The 18,804-nt window shown below is 38.6% G+C and overlaps 1 protein-coding gene across 1 annotated transcript in view; it reads right to left on the bottom strand.

Moving 5' to 3' along the window:
• LOC108669508 (dystonin) overlaps window positions 1-18,804 on the bottom strand; it is a 195,401-nt gene that overhangs the window by 97,813 nt on the left and 78,784 nt on the right. The window contains exons 5-14 of the mRNA XM_047883232.1: window positions 15,049-15,212; window positions 11,737-11,852; window positions 4,225-4,328; window positions 3,759-3,901; window positions 3,325-3,534; window positions 2,606-2,863; window positions 2,156-2,363; window positions 1,751-1,879; window positions 986-1,225; window positions 188-429 (exon numbers count right to left, since the gene is read on the bottom strand). Coding sequence (XP_047739188.1) covers window positions 188-429; window positions 986-1,225; window positions 1,751-1,879; window positions 2,156-2,363; window positions 2,606-2,863; window positions 3,325-3,534; window positions 3,759-3,901; window positions 4,225-4,328; window positions 11,737-11,852; window positions 15,049-15,212 — 1,814 coding nt within the window. The remainder of the gene's footprint in view (window positions 1-187; window positions 430-985; window positions 1,226-1,750; window positions 1,880-2,155; window positions 2,364-2,605; window positions 2,864-3,324; window positions 3,535-3,758; window positions 3,902-4,224; window positions 4,329-11,736; window positions 11,853-15,048; window positions 15,213-18,804) is intronic.

The raw sequence follows: 18,804 nt of genomic DNA, 5'->3' as shown, positions 1-18,804 counted from the left end.
AAATACGGAAATCAATGAGCAACGAAAAACATAAAATATGTATTTATAGCACAAACTACAAATGAATGATGTCATAATTTGTATTCAAGCCATCTTCATGAATTTCTGGTAGGCAATATTGAAATGTTGGTAATCCGACATCAAAAAGAGAAGCGGCCAGCTCAAGCGACGATTGCATTGCACTGACGCGAGGATCCAGTGCTCAGCCTTGGAGACTTCAGTGAAGAAGTTGTGGTAGTGCGCGGCGTGCTGGAGGTGCGTCTCAAGGCACAAGGTGAGCTCGAGCAGCCACTGCCACTGCGTCTGCATGGCGGCGAGATAAGCCTCGACCGTGCTGCTCGCTGGATGATGAGCCATCACCAGCTGGTTGCCGCGGTCCTGCACGCTGCTGAACTGGTTCTCGCGCTTCTCCAGCTCACCCATCAGCGACTAACGATTCCACAATAAGAACCATTAATAAATGATATACGATGACCTCCATTATAGTAAATCTGCTTAGAAGGTGAGCGATTTAATAAATTATTTTTAATTCCGTAATCATCTGAAATAATTCTAGCTTTTCTCAGCTCGCTCCTAGGGAGGGTAATATGGAAATACGATCATTGTGATTTTTAGATAAACTAACATTTACTTCGGAACAATTTTAAAATCAAACAATAATACCTAAATTACTGATAATAGTTCATCAGCGAATATTCGAAAAGCTGCCCCGAAGTAAGTGAAACAATGATTCTGCTAATGAAAATATTTGTTACCACCAAAAGTAACAAAGAACTTAAAATATAAAACGTGGACATTACATGACTAACTCATGACCATATACTTAGCTATTTAACAATGTAGCTTCGAATTTAATCAAATCAGCAACAATAAAAAAATAGATTGTTTAAAGCTGGATGATTTTGGAGAATATGCTGTCCTTCATAGAGGTTACCATAAAAAAATTAGTTTAAGAAGAGGCAGCAGTTACTGAATTAAAGCTCACCTCGTAGTAACGTTCTACTTCAGCGATGTTGAGCGACTTGTTGGTCCAGTCTCTGTTGAGTTCGGTCTCTTCTCTCTCATTGAGCCACATGAGCTCCTGAGTGGCTGCTTGTAGGAACTCTAGGAGAGCGTGCAAGTCGGAGACTCTCTTGTTGCTCAGAGCCAACAACTCCGCGTAGATTTTGCGGAGCTGGGACAGCAAGTTCATGTAGGCAGGGTGCTCTTCGGGACTAATCTTCTTCTGCAGAGTATAGATGAAAAATTATTATTATAAAGTAGATTAATTTTTAAGACAGAAATTTAAATTCAAGATGAGTACAGGTAGGAAAAGCGGTAACATAATGAACGACATTCAAAACCTGTCATTCACACTTAGTCAAGCTTTGAAAACAATAATACATCAGGAATTTAAATGCAAATGAAATGTCACATAAATTCGTTATATTTTGACTGAAAATGTTTCCCAAGAAATAGGATGAATTTACTTGCCATTTCTTCGCTTTTAAATTCTTGAACATTACCAAATAAAATAACAAGAAAATTATTTACTCAGAAACGGGTGAAACAACGGATAAGAGCGTATATACATAAATATTTTGTGAAATGGTGACTGCTCGCTACTTTTTTCTAAAATGTTGTAAAATATTCTAAAATGTTGAAAAACCTTCCAAGTAATAGGTACATCAAATAATGCCACTACTGCCGCGAGCAACATAAAAAGTAATCTCATTAATATAAAACGACTGAAAAATTGGTAATATTTTACCTCAGCGGCAGCGCACTGGTCGACGTTGGTGCTGAACTGATAGATGATCTTGTGCTCCCGCTGGTGGCTGTCATATTCCTTCTCCACCGCGCCCAGGTCGTTGCCATACTCGGTGGCGTTCAGCTTTTTCTGCAGATTAACAGTGAATGGCAGTCACAAGAATAGGCAAGTCTCTCAACGCTTACAACTGAAATAATACTGAAGCTAATCGTTAGAATCAACAATAATTGAAAGGATAGGGCACAATAATTCTTAGAATTGCATCAAAGATAGATAGTGAAAATTAACCAAAGATGGCAACCAGATAACCTGTACTATTTCCTATGAGTTTATATCCACATATCATAAGTCCTAAACAATCAGAAAGATGAGCCTACATATCGTCATAGACATAGTTGCGCTTACCAGCTTATCCTTGCACCAGGTGATGCACTCTTGCAAGAACTTGAAGTGCTCGCTGGTGTCGGCGGACCGGGCGTCGGATGAGACCATCACCCTCTTGGTGGAGGTGAACGACTCCTGCTGACTGAACGAGCGGTTGTTCAGGACGATCAGCAGCCGGTTCTCGAAGAGCGTCCTTACGCTTACGTAACGCTCCTCCAGCTTCAGAACTCTGATGGATTATTAGGCATTGGTTAAGTAAAAAGTTGTTAACTACTGAGGAAGCTAGAAAATATCAAGGACGGGGATAGGGAGAGATGGGATAAACGGCAAAATTTGGAATATGAAGAGAAAGAATGAACTGGAAAATTTTAGCTTTAATCCTTGTATTTCAGTCAAACGGTGACACATGCTCTTCGATCAGCATACTATGATACGAGTATGCATTGCAAAAATGTATGCTTCAACGCTGACCTCTTGTGCAGAGTTGGAGCCTCAGGATACTTGTTGTCCCTGAGCACCCTGACGTCTCCATGAAGAGACCTGATGGTGTCCTCGCATTGCTGCAGTTCGCCCTCCAGCTCATCGCAGTTGCGTTTGGCATCAGCGGGGTGGAGGCGATCCATGCGGCGCGCTTCCTCGTCGATGCGGGTCTCCACTTCGTCCAAGGTGTTCTCCGTCTGCCGGATGTCGCGGTTGATCTTCTCAGCTAGCCGCTGCAGGCGGTCCGCTCTGAACGGTGCGATTGTTAAATCAGTTGAATTACCAATTCTTGTGAACAATGTAATAATAATTAGCCTTCTCAATGACAGGGAGAGCTAAATTGCCGAGTTAATTCGCATGTTGGTAATATGCTCCAAAATCAATGTCGTTTTATTTAAATAGCACTCCTTTACTACTCCCTTCTGTCGATGCTCTAGATGACTCAATTTAACATATCCTTGATTCATACTTCAACGGAGATTTCTTAACCTCGTGTAAATTGATTTGGTCCGGAGTAACAAATTATAACGGAGGAGTACCTATAACACGATTACACCCTGGATAAATTTCACACATGCTTCGCTTGACGGGTTGTATTGATGCTAGCAGAAACTGGCGGTAGACTTAACTGAAACTGAATAATTCTTCTAAAAATATTATACGTATTCGTAATATCAAGTTTTCTTTGAATGTTAGGTCGCGTTACTTACCCGGACATGTGGTCGTGCAGGAGGTCATCTCGCTCCTGAAACAGTCCCATGAGTTTGTTCCATTCGGCGTCAATGTTCGGGTAATGGAGCTCTCCAGGGAGCTCATCTTCCAGGAATCCAGTGCCGTCCAGCTGACGCTGGATGTCGCGGTACAGCTGCTGGCACTTGCTCTTGTCTCTCTGACGTGGCGGCACTTCTTCTTGCCGGAACCTAAAAACACAGCAGAGTTATTTAACCAATCGATAAACATTATTATAACAATTGTCTTTAGTGAGCCCTGGACAAGTCAAGTGACAGACTAGCTATAAAAAATTTCGGTCCGTGAATTTCCTGGCAAATCGCCAACTAAAAAAAATGTGAATACGTTCCGTTTTGTGTAAAAAGTTCTACCAACATCGCGAAATGAATGGTACAGCAGGCATAGGGCCCCTTACCTTGTGCTCTCCTGGGCAAGTCGGCGCAGCTCGACGGGGTTGGAAGGAAAACGTCGGTCGGTCATGACGCTGAGATGCTCATGGATCCAGCGTAGCAGCACAGTCGCCATCTCGCGATATTCCTCCAACTTGCGTTGTGCCTCCTGAAATTTTTGTAGGAAATTAAATAGCGATCATACTTTAGAGCATTAAGTCTATAAAGACAGCATTACACTGATAGGCACTTTCTTTTATTTTGGCTGGATATGACTAAAATTAAGAACAGATTTCAATTTCTCGACAGAATGTTGTAATTAATTAATCACGGCTTCATGAAATAAGGTCCGATTAGTGAAAACCACATTATAGACTACACCGAACTATAATGAGCGAGATTCAGATTACAGACCTAAACACGAGGAACAATTTTTCTCCCTAATAAGCCATCACAAGACTAGAGTAATTAAGTAGGTAATGAATAGCTCACGATGCTAAAGAGCGGGTGGAGGCTCGGCGGCTCAGGGAAGATCTCATAGAGCTGAGACACGTAAGTGATCAGGGACTTCTCGTCAGGCTCTGGGGTATCGACATCTGTCGGACAGGCAAACATTACAATTACATTACATTACAATACAGGTAAATTACAATAAACCGAATGAACCTAAAAATGAACAAAATGTACAGATATTCATTTTACAGATAGCCGAGACATAAATAAAACAAAAATATTGCAACAGTCGATAATGCCTTGGAGCAATACTGATCACAGGTGTTAGAGATAAGATGCTACAGTCTCACTCTAGACAGGAAGATTCGATGAATAAATCGAAGTAAGATTAATGATTTTCAGCAAAAATTATTTGGTAATGTAAAGGTCAGGTACATGTGCACAGGTACATGAGGAAGAGAGTTCGGAAGTGCGATGGAATCATAGACGGATGGAAATCGGCCATCTTGCTGGGGTCGGATATCAGTAAGTCATTACAAAAGAAATAAAACGTTTGCCAATTAATTACAAATAAGCCAAATTTGTACTTAGACAACTATAGTATACAAAGCATGTTCATGCAGGTGCCAACTATAACAATGATGGTTTTTGCAGCGTTTCATTCCAGAAGATGCAGTTGGCACATAAGATGACGGGCGAGATTGATAGTTTTGTTCACCTCGGCGCGCCATTCATCTTCCTCGTGAATCATCAAGATTGTAGAGGAAGAAGCCACGTTTGGACGTACAGACCTCACTCTAAAGAAGATAACTTAAAGCAGATGGATTCGTGGCTTAACGCGGAAAGAAAATAGACAAAGTTCCTCCGAATCTTGGAGTGTCACAGCAGCCATGTATCAAGATTTTAGATGACCTGCAAACTCAGGGTTGAGGTCAGGGCGATGTGACGCACCCGGCAATTAGCACCATAAACAGGTGAACATTTCATCATAGAGTACCCCTGGAGTAAGACTTGATAGTCTAAATTCTCTTCATTATAATAGTACCTTCGTACATTCGTAGAGCACAGAATCCCTTGAATGAGGTTAGTTGTTAAATTATGTTTGCATTCAACCTATTGCCCTACAGCATGGAATATTCAGGAAGCAGAAACGAGTATTACTTACAATGAGCAACATTTAAATCTAAAATTAGAAACTTAAAATGTATCTACTACAGAACTAAATAATATTTTTCAAAACTTGTTGAGAGCGCTTCACTTCTCGAAAGGAGCAGAATTGGGGGAGAAAAATAACCCAGATGACCATCTGTAAAACATGAAGTGCAGGCAGCGATATCCTAAGGTAAGACCCTCAATCATTTGGGTAACAATGGCAGGTACTCCGTAGCGGGAGAACCTGCATCCCTTTCAACTTGTATTATCGCATTGTACAGAAGTGCACGTCAAAGTTGGAGCGCACAGCTGGCGCAGATATCAGAACATGTTTTTCTTTGTGCAGGCAAACATGTTGGCGTAACTCTTTCTAAGTTATGGTCGCGTGCTGACAATCATTTCAAAAATAGGAAAGACCATTCTAAATAAATAAGAACTTTTTGCCAACGAACTTTAGATCATGAAGAAACGAATAAAATTGTATGCTAGTGAATAATCGCTATCAACCAAAAAATTACGACAGGATGACTCTAAAATGCGTTTCAAAAGAAATAACGGACGGAAAACAGTGATACAGACTATGTCCAAAACGCTTTTACTTTAAATAAATAACATAAATGATCATTGTTCATGGCTAACAAAAATTGTAACGATTCTTATCTACACTCGCATATGCAACGCTCGGGGCCTCTGAAGCCGCACCTCATCAGGGAGATGATGACATCATTAGGTCAACACCAGAAATAATGATATTTTATGAGCAGCGTTGCAGAGCCCATGCAATAGGAGTTTAATAAAATACATCTCATTCGAGTACTCCATAACTAAATGGATTGCTTCCGAAACAGCGAGAAAAATTAATGGTTCGTAAAGTCATGAACAATTCGCAAAAACAACATTGACCAGTAAGAGTCTAATAATTTGACGTACAGCCGTTTCGTCAAAAATGTTATATATTTATAACATTGCAGCTTATAACGTATTTTTAACATTAAATTCAGTATATGTCGAACGATTGTAGTAAAGCAATTTTTAGTAGGAAATTTTGGATTCGTAAGATAGCTTAATTCACACCGCAGAGAAATTCTATACTTAAAAATTAAAAATGGGAAATTAATTGAATTAACAGCAAGAATAATTACCCCAATGATATTAAAAGTTCCAAGAACTAAAATTTAAAGTAGAGATATACATCGCCAACGTTGTTGCCACAAGATCACATCGATCAGTGTACATGCAGGAGGATTTTAAGCAGAACCCCCCGTAATTTTCGAGATCGTAATTAAGTTGTTAACGAGGTAGAAACAATGCGAGCTGCGTCATCAACAACTGATGAAATGCTTCACAAGTTAGGAATTTAATAGTACAAACGATACGACGGAGGCCGGTATATTTATAGTCGTTCAATCGTATTTTCTGCTCCTCTTTTAATTTGCAGTTTCTGAGAATTAAATTTCAGTCTAAAGGAGCACACGTAAAAATATTTATAATGACTAATGATGGAAATACGTACGTTACGAAAAATTAGGAACAATAGAAAGATACGCGACAAATGTACGCAATTCGCCATTGTGCCCAGAAAGAATAATGGCTGAAACACAGATAGTGGAGACTGATATGATGACAAGCTGTCCTCAAACGAAGGAAAGCTCCTTCGTTTCCTTTCCTCAAAGAAGCATGACTAAGGTTACATGGGCGCATTAAAGACTGTTTTCAAACGACACCCAAGGTCTAGCAAGTAGCATGGAGACAAATGCAACAGAGCGCTTTAAGACCTGAGAGCGAGGAAGAGGAGCCACCACCAAAGATCAATGTCAATGTCAGGGGCGGCATTGAACTGCACAGAGTCACGGCACTCGCGGGTGGACACGTGATCGTTGTCTAGTTTTAAATACAATGCCAGCTGGCTCTGGGTTGCCCACCTGGCCAGTACACGTAGGCACATCTTGAGAATAACAATGCTATTTCAGTGGCGCAATCAATTACATTACTACAACTAGGATTATTAGACGCCTTGTATGACTCGAGAAAAACTGGTTTTGTGGTCGTTCAAAAATTTGTCTATGATTAGTTATATTGAATCAATAATCATAGGGTTTGACAAAGACAACTCGATTTTTTTAGAGCGCCTACAATAATAAGACAAACGCTTTAAACGACCAGCAGTGACGAAGAAAATATTAGCGCTTCTATACGTCTCACTTTTCGAACCAGGCTACATTTTGATGCACGTATAGGCGAACAATTTGTAAAAAGAAAGGCTTTTTTCTAACGCATACAAAAAGACTTCCACGTCAAATAATCAAACATATTTCAGCCATTCAGCACCTCACACCACCCAAAAGTTTCATCTGGATGCGCAAGAATGAGGGATTGCTACTGCGCAATCTCATTGAGAAACTCTCATCAGGTACAAAAAGTAGCGAGTTTAATCAGCGTCGGCCAGCGCGTACATGGACCGATCGAGGACCTTGCGTTGAATGTAAGCTAGCAGCCGTTCCCGTAGCTGCAACATTAAAATTAAGAGGGACCTGCCGTACAGCTAGAGGGCACTTAAACATGGGACATTAGGACCTTGATATGGTGGAGGGTGAAAGTTCCAAGAATGCAAGTCCCACATATGGTACGAGTACTGCAACACGATCACCTGATTCTAAACAATTAATTGATTATCGGTGGCCACTGAATTAAGGATGGTCAAAGGCACTTTGTTCATTATAACATCTAACCTGGTCAGTCTAGAGTCAATGTATGTACTATTACAGGTCATCGAGTATTCGTAGGCCGAGTGCGTACACGCTTCATGTATGATGCAGGATCACTAGGCTTAAATTTATAAATAATCGACGCCCAAGGAATGGTCTTTAATTTCGACTGTTCTCATTTCCTGCATACAGGAGCTCATATTTGGTTAAGAAAAATAATGAAAATAGCTTTGCCTGATCGAAATAAAGATTTTATATCTGTAACGATGCAGTAAAAAAAATATAATTGAATGAAAAAATGTTAAGTTTTTGTTGGTTGTGCCTATGAACATCAGGAGGGAACTGTCACGTAAATTTCATCCAAATGAAAATTGTAGGTAATTATTCTGAATATGTTGTATGGCTTATACTCAATAAAAAAATTATAAATCAAATCTCTTGTTTAGGATCGCATGAAAGTGAAGGCTTGCGAATAGTCATATCATGAATAGGTTTCATTGCTGTCTAAAACAAAATCATGTCCTTTCAAAAAGTTATTACTTTATTGACTTCTATCTCAATGGAAAGTTGAAGCAAAGGAACTTGCTGCAGCTGAAGGTAGAAAATGAGGCTAATCTTATACTAGTGAGAGTTTTTCGACAAGAATAAATAAGGAGCGATTAGGAGTACTGCTTGCACTAGCCTCGACCAGGCACATGTGGTCGCCAGCCAAAAAACATGAATGGGCGATGGCACAGAACGACAAAGCGCTTAATATTAGCATAAGAAATCAGGGCTCCATCCTCCCTTCTTTGATGTATTGCGACGATATGCGCTGCTTGTTAAGTGCCACGCATACATCCATCGAGTCCAGTGACGCAGACGCTTGATTTGTTCAAGTAACTAATATTAAAGACCTCGGGAACTCCACCTATGCAAATATTTTTTATATTCGTCCAAGAAAAATAGGGGATAGCTTGAAGAAAGAGCTAACTGCTTGACTTGCTGACATGAGCACTGAATAACCAATTATATTTTATTGATAATGATGTAAGATGAACGGAAAACTCAGATGGCTGTTGCTTGCGTTGACAAAGAGAATAATTACTTGCAACTTACGATTCTATCCCCTATAAAGGTCTAAAAAGTCGAGACAAAGGAGCCAAAGGACCACGATAATTCATCTGTTTTATAAAAAGTACTTCATATTTCACACCATGTGTTCGAACAGTGAAATCAATGACTTTATCCATCCAGACAACAATTAATCGCTATGGCAAATGCAATTCATCTTCCGTGGTCAAACAAATTATCTGAATAGAATACACGTCTGGAATCTGCTTAGATAAGCATCTATGAGTAATGACCATTCCAGTGAGTACCCGCAAAGCCCAGTATACATCCCACTTTTTACGCACCTGTAAGCCAAATAAACATACGAGTTGAAGTGACGGATAATGAAGGCCGTGAGACATCCTGCATGTCGTATCAATTTAACGTCAGTGCAATATAATGAACCAAGATCTTGCATGCCTCGATCGTGCACTAAAAGACTTCATTTAAATGCATTAGAATGCAGAATATTGAGGAACAAAAACAAGACAATAAAAACTGAGTTAAGTCGATAGATTGAAGCATCAGCCGGTAATATTAGAGGAATAACAATAGGAGAAGAGCCACTGAGCCAGTTAAAATAATAATCAGTAGTAGGTGCGCCAACTGGGCACCCGGAATCAGTATAAACTGACCAAGGAAGCAACACACAATGGATGCTAGAAATTAAGACTACCGTCAACGATGTCACGGTCACAGTCTCTGGCTCTAAACAACTGGCGAAGATAGGGCGAGAATTAAAGGGCTAATCTAGTCAGTTAATCTTTGATCAAGGCTGGCAAATGTCGCTGCCTTGACACGTTTGTTACATCAGTTTAATTGAAATTGAACCTTGTGGCCAACTGGAGCAACTAGGGTATATTGAAGCAAAATGCGACGTCTGTAGAACTGTTGTTAATGTGATCCTAGTATAGTCACTGGGAAATGCAAGTACAAAATACAAAAGTAAAATGGGCGTTTAGAAAATCAGGATTTCACATTTAAGATAAGTTAATTCAGAAGGAGCCGTCAACTATGCATCCCTAACAAAATTTAGAGGTGTGAGCGACCCTGCATTAGGACCGCCTATGACTCGTGGAGCACGTAAATCAGCTTCTCTATGCATCGGCTCAAAGTTCGAGGGGCATCTTCTGGGTAGCAATTGCTAGCTCGTTATGACTCGGCTCGGCCAACCCTTGTCATACTCTCAGGCGACTATAAAGTTGAAAAGGAGATTCTGACCAGAAACTGAATTCGATCGGATGGCCTATGAGGCCCACACTAACTTTGTGCCGAGTGTAGTGACTATTTGGCCGAAGCCTATGCGGTCCCCGAATTTTATTAAGGCATGCATGTTGACGAATTGCACACAAAACCACTAGCACAATAGTAGCTAGTGGTTTTGTGTGCACAAAACATGCACACAAAAACTACTAGCGCAATAGTAGCCTTCATCAAGAAAAAGTCGACAATGGGTTTCAACAACATGAATAAGTGACATCCATCGCTCTAATAAAGCCTATACTAAAATCAGGCAAGTTTATGCCCCGTCCATAGAAAGAGACCAGCAGATTTCATTGAGTAAAAGCATCTGGTGGACAGTAGCCGGCGCCCTTGACAGCGACAGCCAGAGATAGACGTGCCCAAATAAGTTGTAATGAACGCCGTTCCTAGAGCTGCATGAGGAAGCGTCACTGGATTTTACGAGACAAACTCTCACTTGAATTCATTGAGGGTTTATAGGAACGAAGGCAATAAATATCAAGCATGGCGTTAGGCAGCAGTAAGACGCGTTCAGCGGCAGGTCACTCGCCTAAATTGGGTCGAGTGAGATGAATGTTGCCAATGAGTGGTCATTCGCACACGTGATTAACATTTATGATTGTAGCTTCGAGGTTTGAAATATCATAACAGATGTAAAAAAATTTGAAAAAATGCATCAGAAACTCCCTTCAAATGACATTTATATTTGATGAATTGAGCTTCAATTTTTCAAATTCTTCAAAAAATTTTTGTAATTCACTCAAATCACAAATTAATTTTTATTGTATACATGAATTGTAATAATTTGAAAAATTAACATTTAACGACGTTAAAAAGTCTCTAAAAAATTGCAATAATCAACATTCGACATTAAATCTCATATCGACTCTTAAATTTTCACAGGTTATACACACGGCGATTTCTTTGATTTTGTTTTTATTTGAGCCTAAATTTGAAGCAATAACTGTTTCACATACTCCCAATATTTTGATAACAACTTCAAATTAACTCTTCACACCAAGCTAACATAGTTTAAATATTTTAGGATTTCAATATTTAATGGCCTAATTTCCTTGTATCTTGCCAGATAATTATAAAAAAATCTTATATAATTGCGTATTACTCACTTTCAAGATCGAAAAGTCAGTATACCGCGCAATAATTCTAAAATTATTTTGAATTATTTCAGAACAGCCAAATTTTAGTCATTTGCCACAATTATTGTGAGTAATGGTGCCACTCACTTTCAATACAGAGAAGTCAGTTTACCGCGTATTAATTTCAAAAATTATTTTAAATTATTTCAGAACAGCCAAACTTTCGTTATTTGCCACACTTATTGTGAATAAACTTTACTCACCTTCAGGGTCGAGCAGTCGTGTCACCGCGTACTCCTTGTCCATGACGCTGAAGGCGACTTCCAGGCGCTCGCGGGGACTGCGGTTGCGCAGAGCTCGCCAGTCCACAAGGTCGGGTCTGTTCATTCATATCAATAGTATAAACTTCTTGCTTCATTGCATTATGATTATTAACAGGTATTTAATAGGCTTATTGATAATTTCACCCGAGCATTTGCGTTATAGAAGTAATTATTTAACACTAGGTACCTTCAAAAATTAAAGTAAATAGCGGACAAAATGAACCTTAAAAATGGCAAGGAACTACGGAATTGAGATAAAAGCACAGTAAACCTTACAGAGAAGTGAACATATAAACACGAGAATTGATGCCGAGAACAAAACTACAAAACACAAGATTCACGGACAACATAACATCGAAAAGACATCCCAGGCGAAAATCCTTCTAGGGCACAGAATTTCCTTGAATAAATTATAAGATATTGGAGATTCTCAGTAAAAGACAACAGAAGATCCAATCAAGAAGCAACTTAGTAGGTTTGAATTATAATTTTCGGTACCTTGAACATTCGTAATTACCTTCATCATGTCGTCTAATGTGCAATTTATGCAGAATTTATAAATTTATGATACTAATTTGCTGATGCAACAAACGCGCCTCAAAACTTCAGGCAGGCATGGAAGGACATCAAAGACAAACAGAAACATCAAAGATAAACAGAAAATTACTTTACTTCCAGCTTAGCCTGGATGCGTTGGCACAAAATTAGCGTCATTTATATTGCGCCATTTTTAGAGGCTATTTAAGATACGGCAGCACAGATGCAGATAACTATACACTACATGCGATTTAAATAGTAAGCCTAAGACAAACTTAGTTCAGAACTAGCCTTAAATTAAGCTTAAAATTGCTAGATAGGTAAAATTTTCTTTTTCATGCATGGTGAAACAGCTGGGAGGATGTGCGCATAAAACGAACAAAAATATTATTCCGGAAGAATTCCGCGGTTCATCCGAAGAACCCAACATTTTTCTGGATTTTTTTATTCAATGATGCAGTCCCAAGCCCCTAACAATGAGCGTACTTTGCAGACCGGACGATGGATAGCATTCAATTTTTTTTGATAAATCATCGGTATTTAAAAAGGAGTGAAACTGCCGCCAGAATATTCATCTAGTTACTTCTTATCGATATTGCTGTCATTACTGTATAGTTTAGAAAAAAATAACATGGACTACCAAGAAATTTGTGTCGCCTAGGTTTTCCCTAAAAATCATTAAATTAATATAATGATTATTAGGGTAAATGCCAGGTTACTGTCAACCTCGACTAGCAAATCTATCAGGTTATTTCTGCGCAAGTCCAGTAATCCAGTAAGGAGTATGGAATATTAATATTTTTAGAGAATACGTGCTTTGTCCACTATGGTATCATTCAATAAAATTTGTCTCCATTTGGTTATTATTTTCCTATATAGGCATGCGGACTGTATTCGCGAACGTTTAGTTTAGATCGAACTTATTTAAAATTTCAAAAAATATAAAGGTAGATTTAGGTGTGGCAGCAGTAACACGTAACCTAAATAAATTACCATGCGCACGCGGACCACTAAAACTGCACCTGCTCGGGGGAACAAAATTTCCAGGGGTTGGGCAACACTGAGCTGTTCACGACTATGTCAAAAATATGACAACATCGGTACACGTGAGATTATCTCCCATAGACAATTCTTGCACAGTTGGTTTACCAAGTGAGGTCACCAGGAATAATTCGAATGTAGTAGCGCTGTGATAATTGGAGTACAGCACAGGGTAGTTTATTCTATTGGGAATTTCTTCTCAGTCGTTAATTATTGTGAATTATAATGACCATTGTCCAGACATGAATTTTACGTGATTCGAAGATATTACACTGATACGTATAATAAAGATCCATACATTAAATCGTAACATTGAGGACATAGACAAAAATAAAATTTAGTCAACATGCAATTGATTTACGAAAGCGATGAAAAATCAAGTAGACGAGAAGATTCCAAGGCCTTGAACAAATTGTGATGAACTAAGGTACGTTAATTATGGACAACCAGATAACAAAATGCACGTTTCACGGGGGCTGATTGACAAACATTTTTCATGTCGGATAAGACGGAAAAGATTCGACATAAAGTCACATGGAAACGATGTTGACTGCAGGGTTGGACTTACTGAGGCGGGGCTCCCGCAGCTCTCATGTTTATTAGTTCACTGGCAATTCAGCAGGGAGGAAAGTGGAGATGGAAGAAGACCGTAAGAAAATATGGCAGAAAATACAGGATTCATTTCAGCAAATAAAATATGGCTGGCAGGTAGTGACATCAAATCGTTCAATTCAAAAGAAAATCGTCTACTAGAAAGCCTGTAAATATTAGACAAAACTAATAAAAATACTTATTTTGTCGAAAGAGACGGTTAGAAATAATTAAAAAAATTTGGTTGTTTAGTTAATTTGAATTCTTAAGTTTCCAAAATTCTTTATAATAAATAAAACGAGCATTTACGAAATAGCGAAAAAAATCAAGAAGTCAGAAGCCAATATTCCTAGGAGTTTTCGACCAGCGAAGAAGCAAATCAAATTAGCGTTCAAACTACAGCAGCAAAAATTCATAACAACTTTCTAGAAACATATTTGAAAATTATTGGCATGATTGAAACACATTCTATGTCAACCTTCATTAATATAATATCTAATGTTTTAGAAAACGCAATAATTCGGTTCGTGTTTTAATTTCCAAATTAAACTTTTGATTCACTAATTTAACAACTAGATTTTGCGTCCCAAAACTATGTGCACATATCAATTAAAGTTAAAAAGACATAAGTAACTCAGACGAGGCAAAATGAGAGTAGGTGAATCATTCTCGCCCTTGAAGTAAGCGCTCTTGTTTATTAAAATCGCAATAATAATTCAAATGCAATAGGAATGACACTACCAAAAGTGGTTGCTTCTCAAGACTACAAGAATTGAGATTCCAAGAAAGTATCTTTGATTGTTTAGAACCATGAAGTGTAGTTGAGCATTCAGAAAAGCTTTTTTATAATATTATTATTGGAGATCAATTGACATGAACTTCACGTACAGTCCTGGTCACCGAATAATGTTCTGGTCATAATCTTGGGACAAGTTAGGAGCATATAAAAGAGTTACCTAAATTGTGTTACCACATACACAAGACATTTACGCAAATACGTATAACTCACTTCAAGAAATTAGGACGAATAACGGGTGTTGGAGAAAATACCTTCGAACAAAAAAAAATCGAAGGATAACTCACCTGTTGCGGTGAATGATGGCAACCATGGCGAGGCCGTCCCTCCACGAGGTGGTGAAGTTGTTGATGTTCACGCCAGGGTACTTGTGCGTGGTACGACGAGCCCAGCGCAGCAGAGCTTCTTTGGCCGTAACGTTCTCCTTCTGGCCCACCATGATGTCAGAGATCTGAACAACAGCAACGAATAGTGAAATTAATGCCAGCCATGGAACTTATTCACAAATAAATAACCATAGCATGGTAGTTAAAAAAATGCATACGATTCGTATATGTTTGCAGGTTATCACAGAATAAATTGAAATACGATCGAGAAATAAGGAGTTGGAGATATGCTATTGGTGGTATTATGACCGGAGAATAAATATTATAATTATTTGTTTTATTTGGTAACAAAATACAAATACAACATGGAAGGAATCAAATCATCGAAATGGCGTCAAAAGTTTACTCGGCTGATCATTATTATTGAAGTTAAAATGGTGTAAAAAATGAGTATTATATAATTTAAATATTTAAAAAACGAGTCAATTCATTGAGATTATTATGAGAAAAATTTTAAGTAAATGCAAATAAGTTGCAAACATTTCCAAGAAGATCATCAAAGTTCTTCTCTTCTCTGCCATTAATACCAAAAGTATCGCAATTTACACTCCATATTAGTGTAATGTATTACGGTTTACGTATTTAAATGTAAATTTATTCAAGCATCCAGTGTTATTTCAATGAAATAATGTCATCAAATCATTTATTTTCTCGCGACAGGCTGAGCAGAAGGCAGATAAGGTGATCGCGAAGTTCATCGGAGACGCGAGCCATCGCGGGGCGAGTTAGAAAGTTGCGGCGGCAAGCAAGGCGAAGCCAGCGAAACCAAACACACGTAAAAAAAACAGGAAAAAGGCGAAACAACGCATTCGCACATGGAATGCAGCCGTAACGAACGTGAATATGCATTAATGAGGCATGCATTTCACGGATTTGCAAGTTAGCATCTTAAAAAGAAACTCGCGTTCAGCAGTAGGTAGAAGGGATTTCGAATTATGATTCAGTCGATTTTTTATTTCAATTCATTAACGTCGTCTATCATTGAACTTTCGAAAAATTATAAATATTGATATTCTAATGCTTTACTGAAAATTTCACACAAATCCATGTGCAGAGCTTGGAGAATATGACAAAAACTGCGAGGATAAGGAGATAAATTGGGAGATAAATTTCGAAATTTTTCAGTTGAGAAAATTTTTCACTATATCGATCGCGCAAGATCGCTCTAACTGCGAGGCCATACCTTATTGATGACCAAGACTTCATGAAGAAATTTGTGATGACTTACGCAAGTATTCCCTATTAAGGAAAGGTGCAGATATAAATCAAACGTTCATAAAGTTTGGGCTGGGAGTAATACTATATTTGTCATTTATGTTGAGAAAATATTGCCATTTGTCTGGCCCGAACTCGAAACACGGACGCAGTACGGGCAGGGTTGTCGGGCATGAGCGCAGGATGCGAGAAGTAGGTTAGAAGTTGCGGCAAATAGAAAGCATGCACTGCATGCAGTCCTGGCCTCTTTTGGGACGCGCGACGTTCTGAATCCTGATTATGATGAAGATTGACGCTAATAAAACAACTCGAGCTTGACAGCAACTCAAGCATTACAACCGAGATAAATGCCAGATGGTTTTAACTTCTTACCATTGCTCTAAGAGTGCGGAAATATAAGACTCGCTGAAAAATTTTGTTGTCACACAATAAATAAATGAACATCGTGAACAGCAATTTCAAGTTGCGATCGGTTGCTTCTTAGCTTAAAATGCAGCCTTGGCACAGCGAGCTTCGGTAAGCATATGTGCTATCTGTTTTAGGGCTCTAAACCATTAGTTCACGAGATAAGAATACACGAAGCTTTTGTTCACTTGTAGGGATGATGTTATTGGAAAGGATGCGGACGAAGGTTACAAAAAATGGACGACGCAAAATATTGATAAACAACATCTGAAGGTAGAAGTAGAAATTTTCAATCGGCTCGAAAATGTCTACAATTAAATTGCGTAAAATGCCGTCGAATTATGGAAAAAGCTAATGTTTCGTACGTTGCAATTCAACCATTAATTTGGAATAAAAACTGAATTCCACGCAAATATTGGAAATATTTATTGTATGTTCATTCAACAAGTTTCAAATTTGAGTAATTAAAACGGCGTAGAGCCAATAACCACATTTATATTAAAGTAAGATACGTTACGTAGCAGGAGAATTAGGCTCATACACGTTTGAGACCTTTGCCTATAATAAGTCCAAAATCAGCGGAGAGACACATAAGCGCGCGGGCCCAGCATTTACGACAAGACCTTCAAGTTACACACAGAGAAAGCCGCAAAGACCACAGAAGGAAATCTAAGCAAACATCGAGGGCCATATTTGCCAGTAAATCGTTTGAACTCCGTACGCGTGCGTCACTGAAATACACAGACGTGTGAGTCATGCGCATGACCAGGTCCATGAGCTCTCCAGTTCAGCAGGATGAACCAATTATAGATGCAGCAAGGAAATTTTCGTCATCATATAGATAAAATCTGCCCCGACAAATTTTGAATCGATTTGTTTGGCTAAGAAGCATATTTACGGCAATTGAATTGTATAATTAATACAATAGCCTTATACAAAAATAAAGATACGGAAAAATGCCCTCTTGTAGAATTACACTAATTTTTCTACCTTACGCTGGTTCAAATTCAATGCCAAAGCTTAAGTTAGCGACTCGACATAGAAAAGCGCCAATGTCGAAGGCTTAGCATAGCTTTCGGTCGATTAGCAGCGATTGTAAGTGCAATACTCTACGCGGTATGCGATAAAAAGCCACGAGACGATGAGCAAAAATACGGCCTGTGGTATCGACACAATCTGCAGAACACGTCTGCATGTCTGAGAGTCCTTATAAGGAAAGCCCTGGTCCAGACCCGAGGCGTCCTATTAATGAAAGAAGTAACCCATGAGGCAGGCAGTTCAGGAGTACGACTTTCGGAAGGTACTTAAGAGGGTGATGAGAACAGAGAGCAAAGATGACTCCACAGTGAATACCCTCATAGCAAATGACGTTTGAAACAACATTAATTGCGAGTTGTTATCGTTGAAACAACGTTTAATAAACGTTATTTCAACGTTAGGCGCTCAGTGAAAAGTAAATTTCCTGTACATAAAAATGGAGTATCAGTTTTAAATTTGGTCTACTTAGCTATCATTCTAATGTTTTCTCATTATTCCGCTATAATAGCAGAAACAAGACAAAGCACAGCTGGTTGAATATGTAAGTGTCCATTATTATAGGCACTAAACGGCTCCACCAATACTATTTAGAATCTTACTTTGTGCGGCAGTTAAGCTTAGCTTTTGTTTGAAAATATTAAAGGATTAACTTTTCGGAGTCCAGTTCCATCGTCAGTTCGACAATTTTAGAAAATAAATACAATCAGTTAATTAACTTAAAATTTACTTTTTAGGATGGTCTAACCGACAATGGAGCTGAACTGAGAAACGAGAATCCCTTTATTTTTTTAAACATTAACTTACTTCCTGAATCAAATAAATTTTCACAAAGCGGTAAGCAAATTATCGAGACAATCTCAAATTTCATAATTTTCAACAGCTCTAAACGCTGATTTGATGTAACATTAACAGTTAGCAGCTGGTGCTTGACACTTGATGTTGGTTTACAAAGGCATTCTAAGAAAATAGATTCCAGGAAAATTAGCCGGTCAAGAAGAA

The sequence above is a fragment of the Hyalella azteca genome, unplaced genomic scaffold, assembly GCF_000764305.2.
Source record: "Hyalella azteca isolate HAZT.00-mixed unplaced genomic scaffold, Hazt_2.0.2 contig12328, whole genome shotgun sequence".
In the NCBI taxonomy this organism is placed as follows: Eukaryota; Metazoa; Arthropoda; class Malacostraca; order Amphipoda; family Hyalellidae; genus Hyalella; species Hyalella azteca.
Note: the sequence above shows the minus strand (reverse complement) of the source record. Positions and strands in the feature narration are given on the sequence as shown.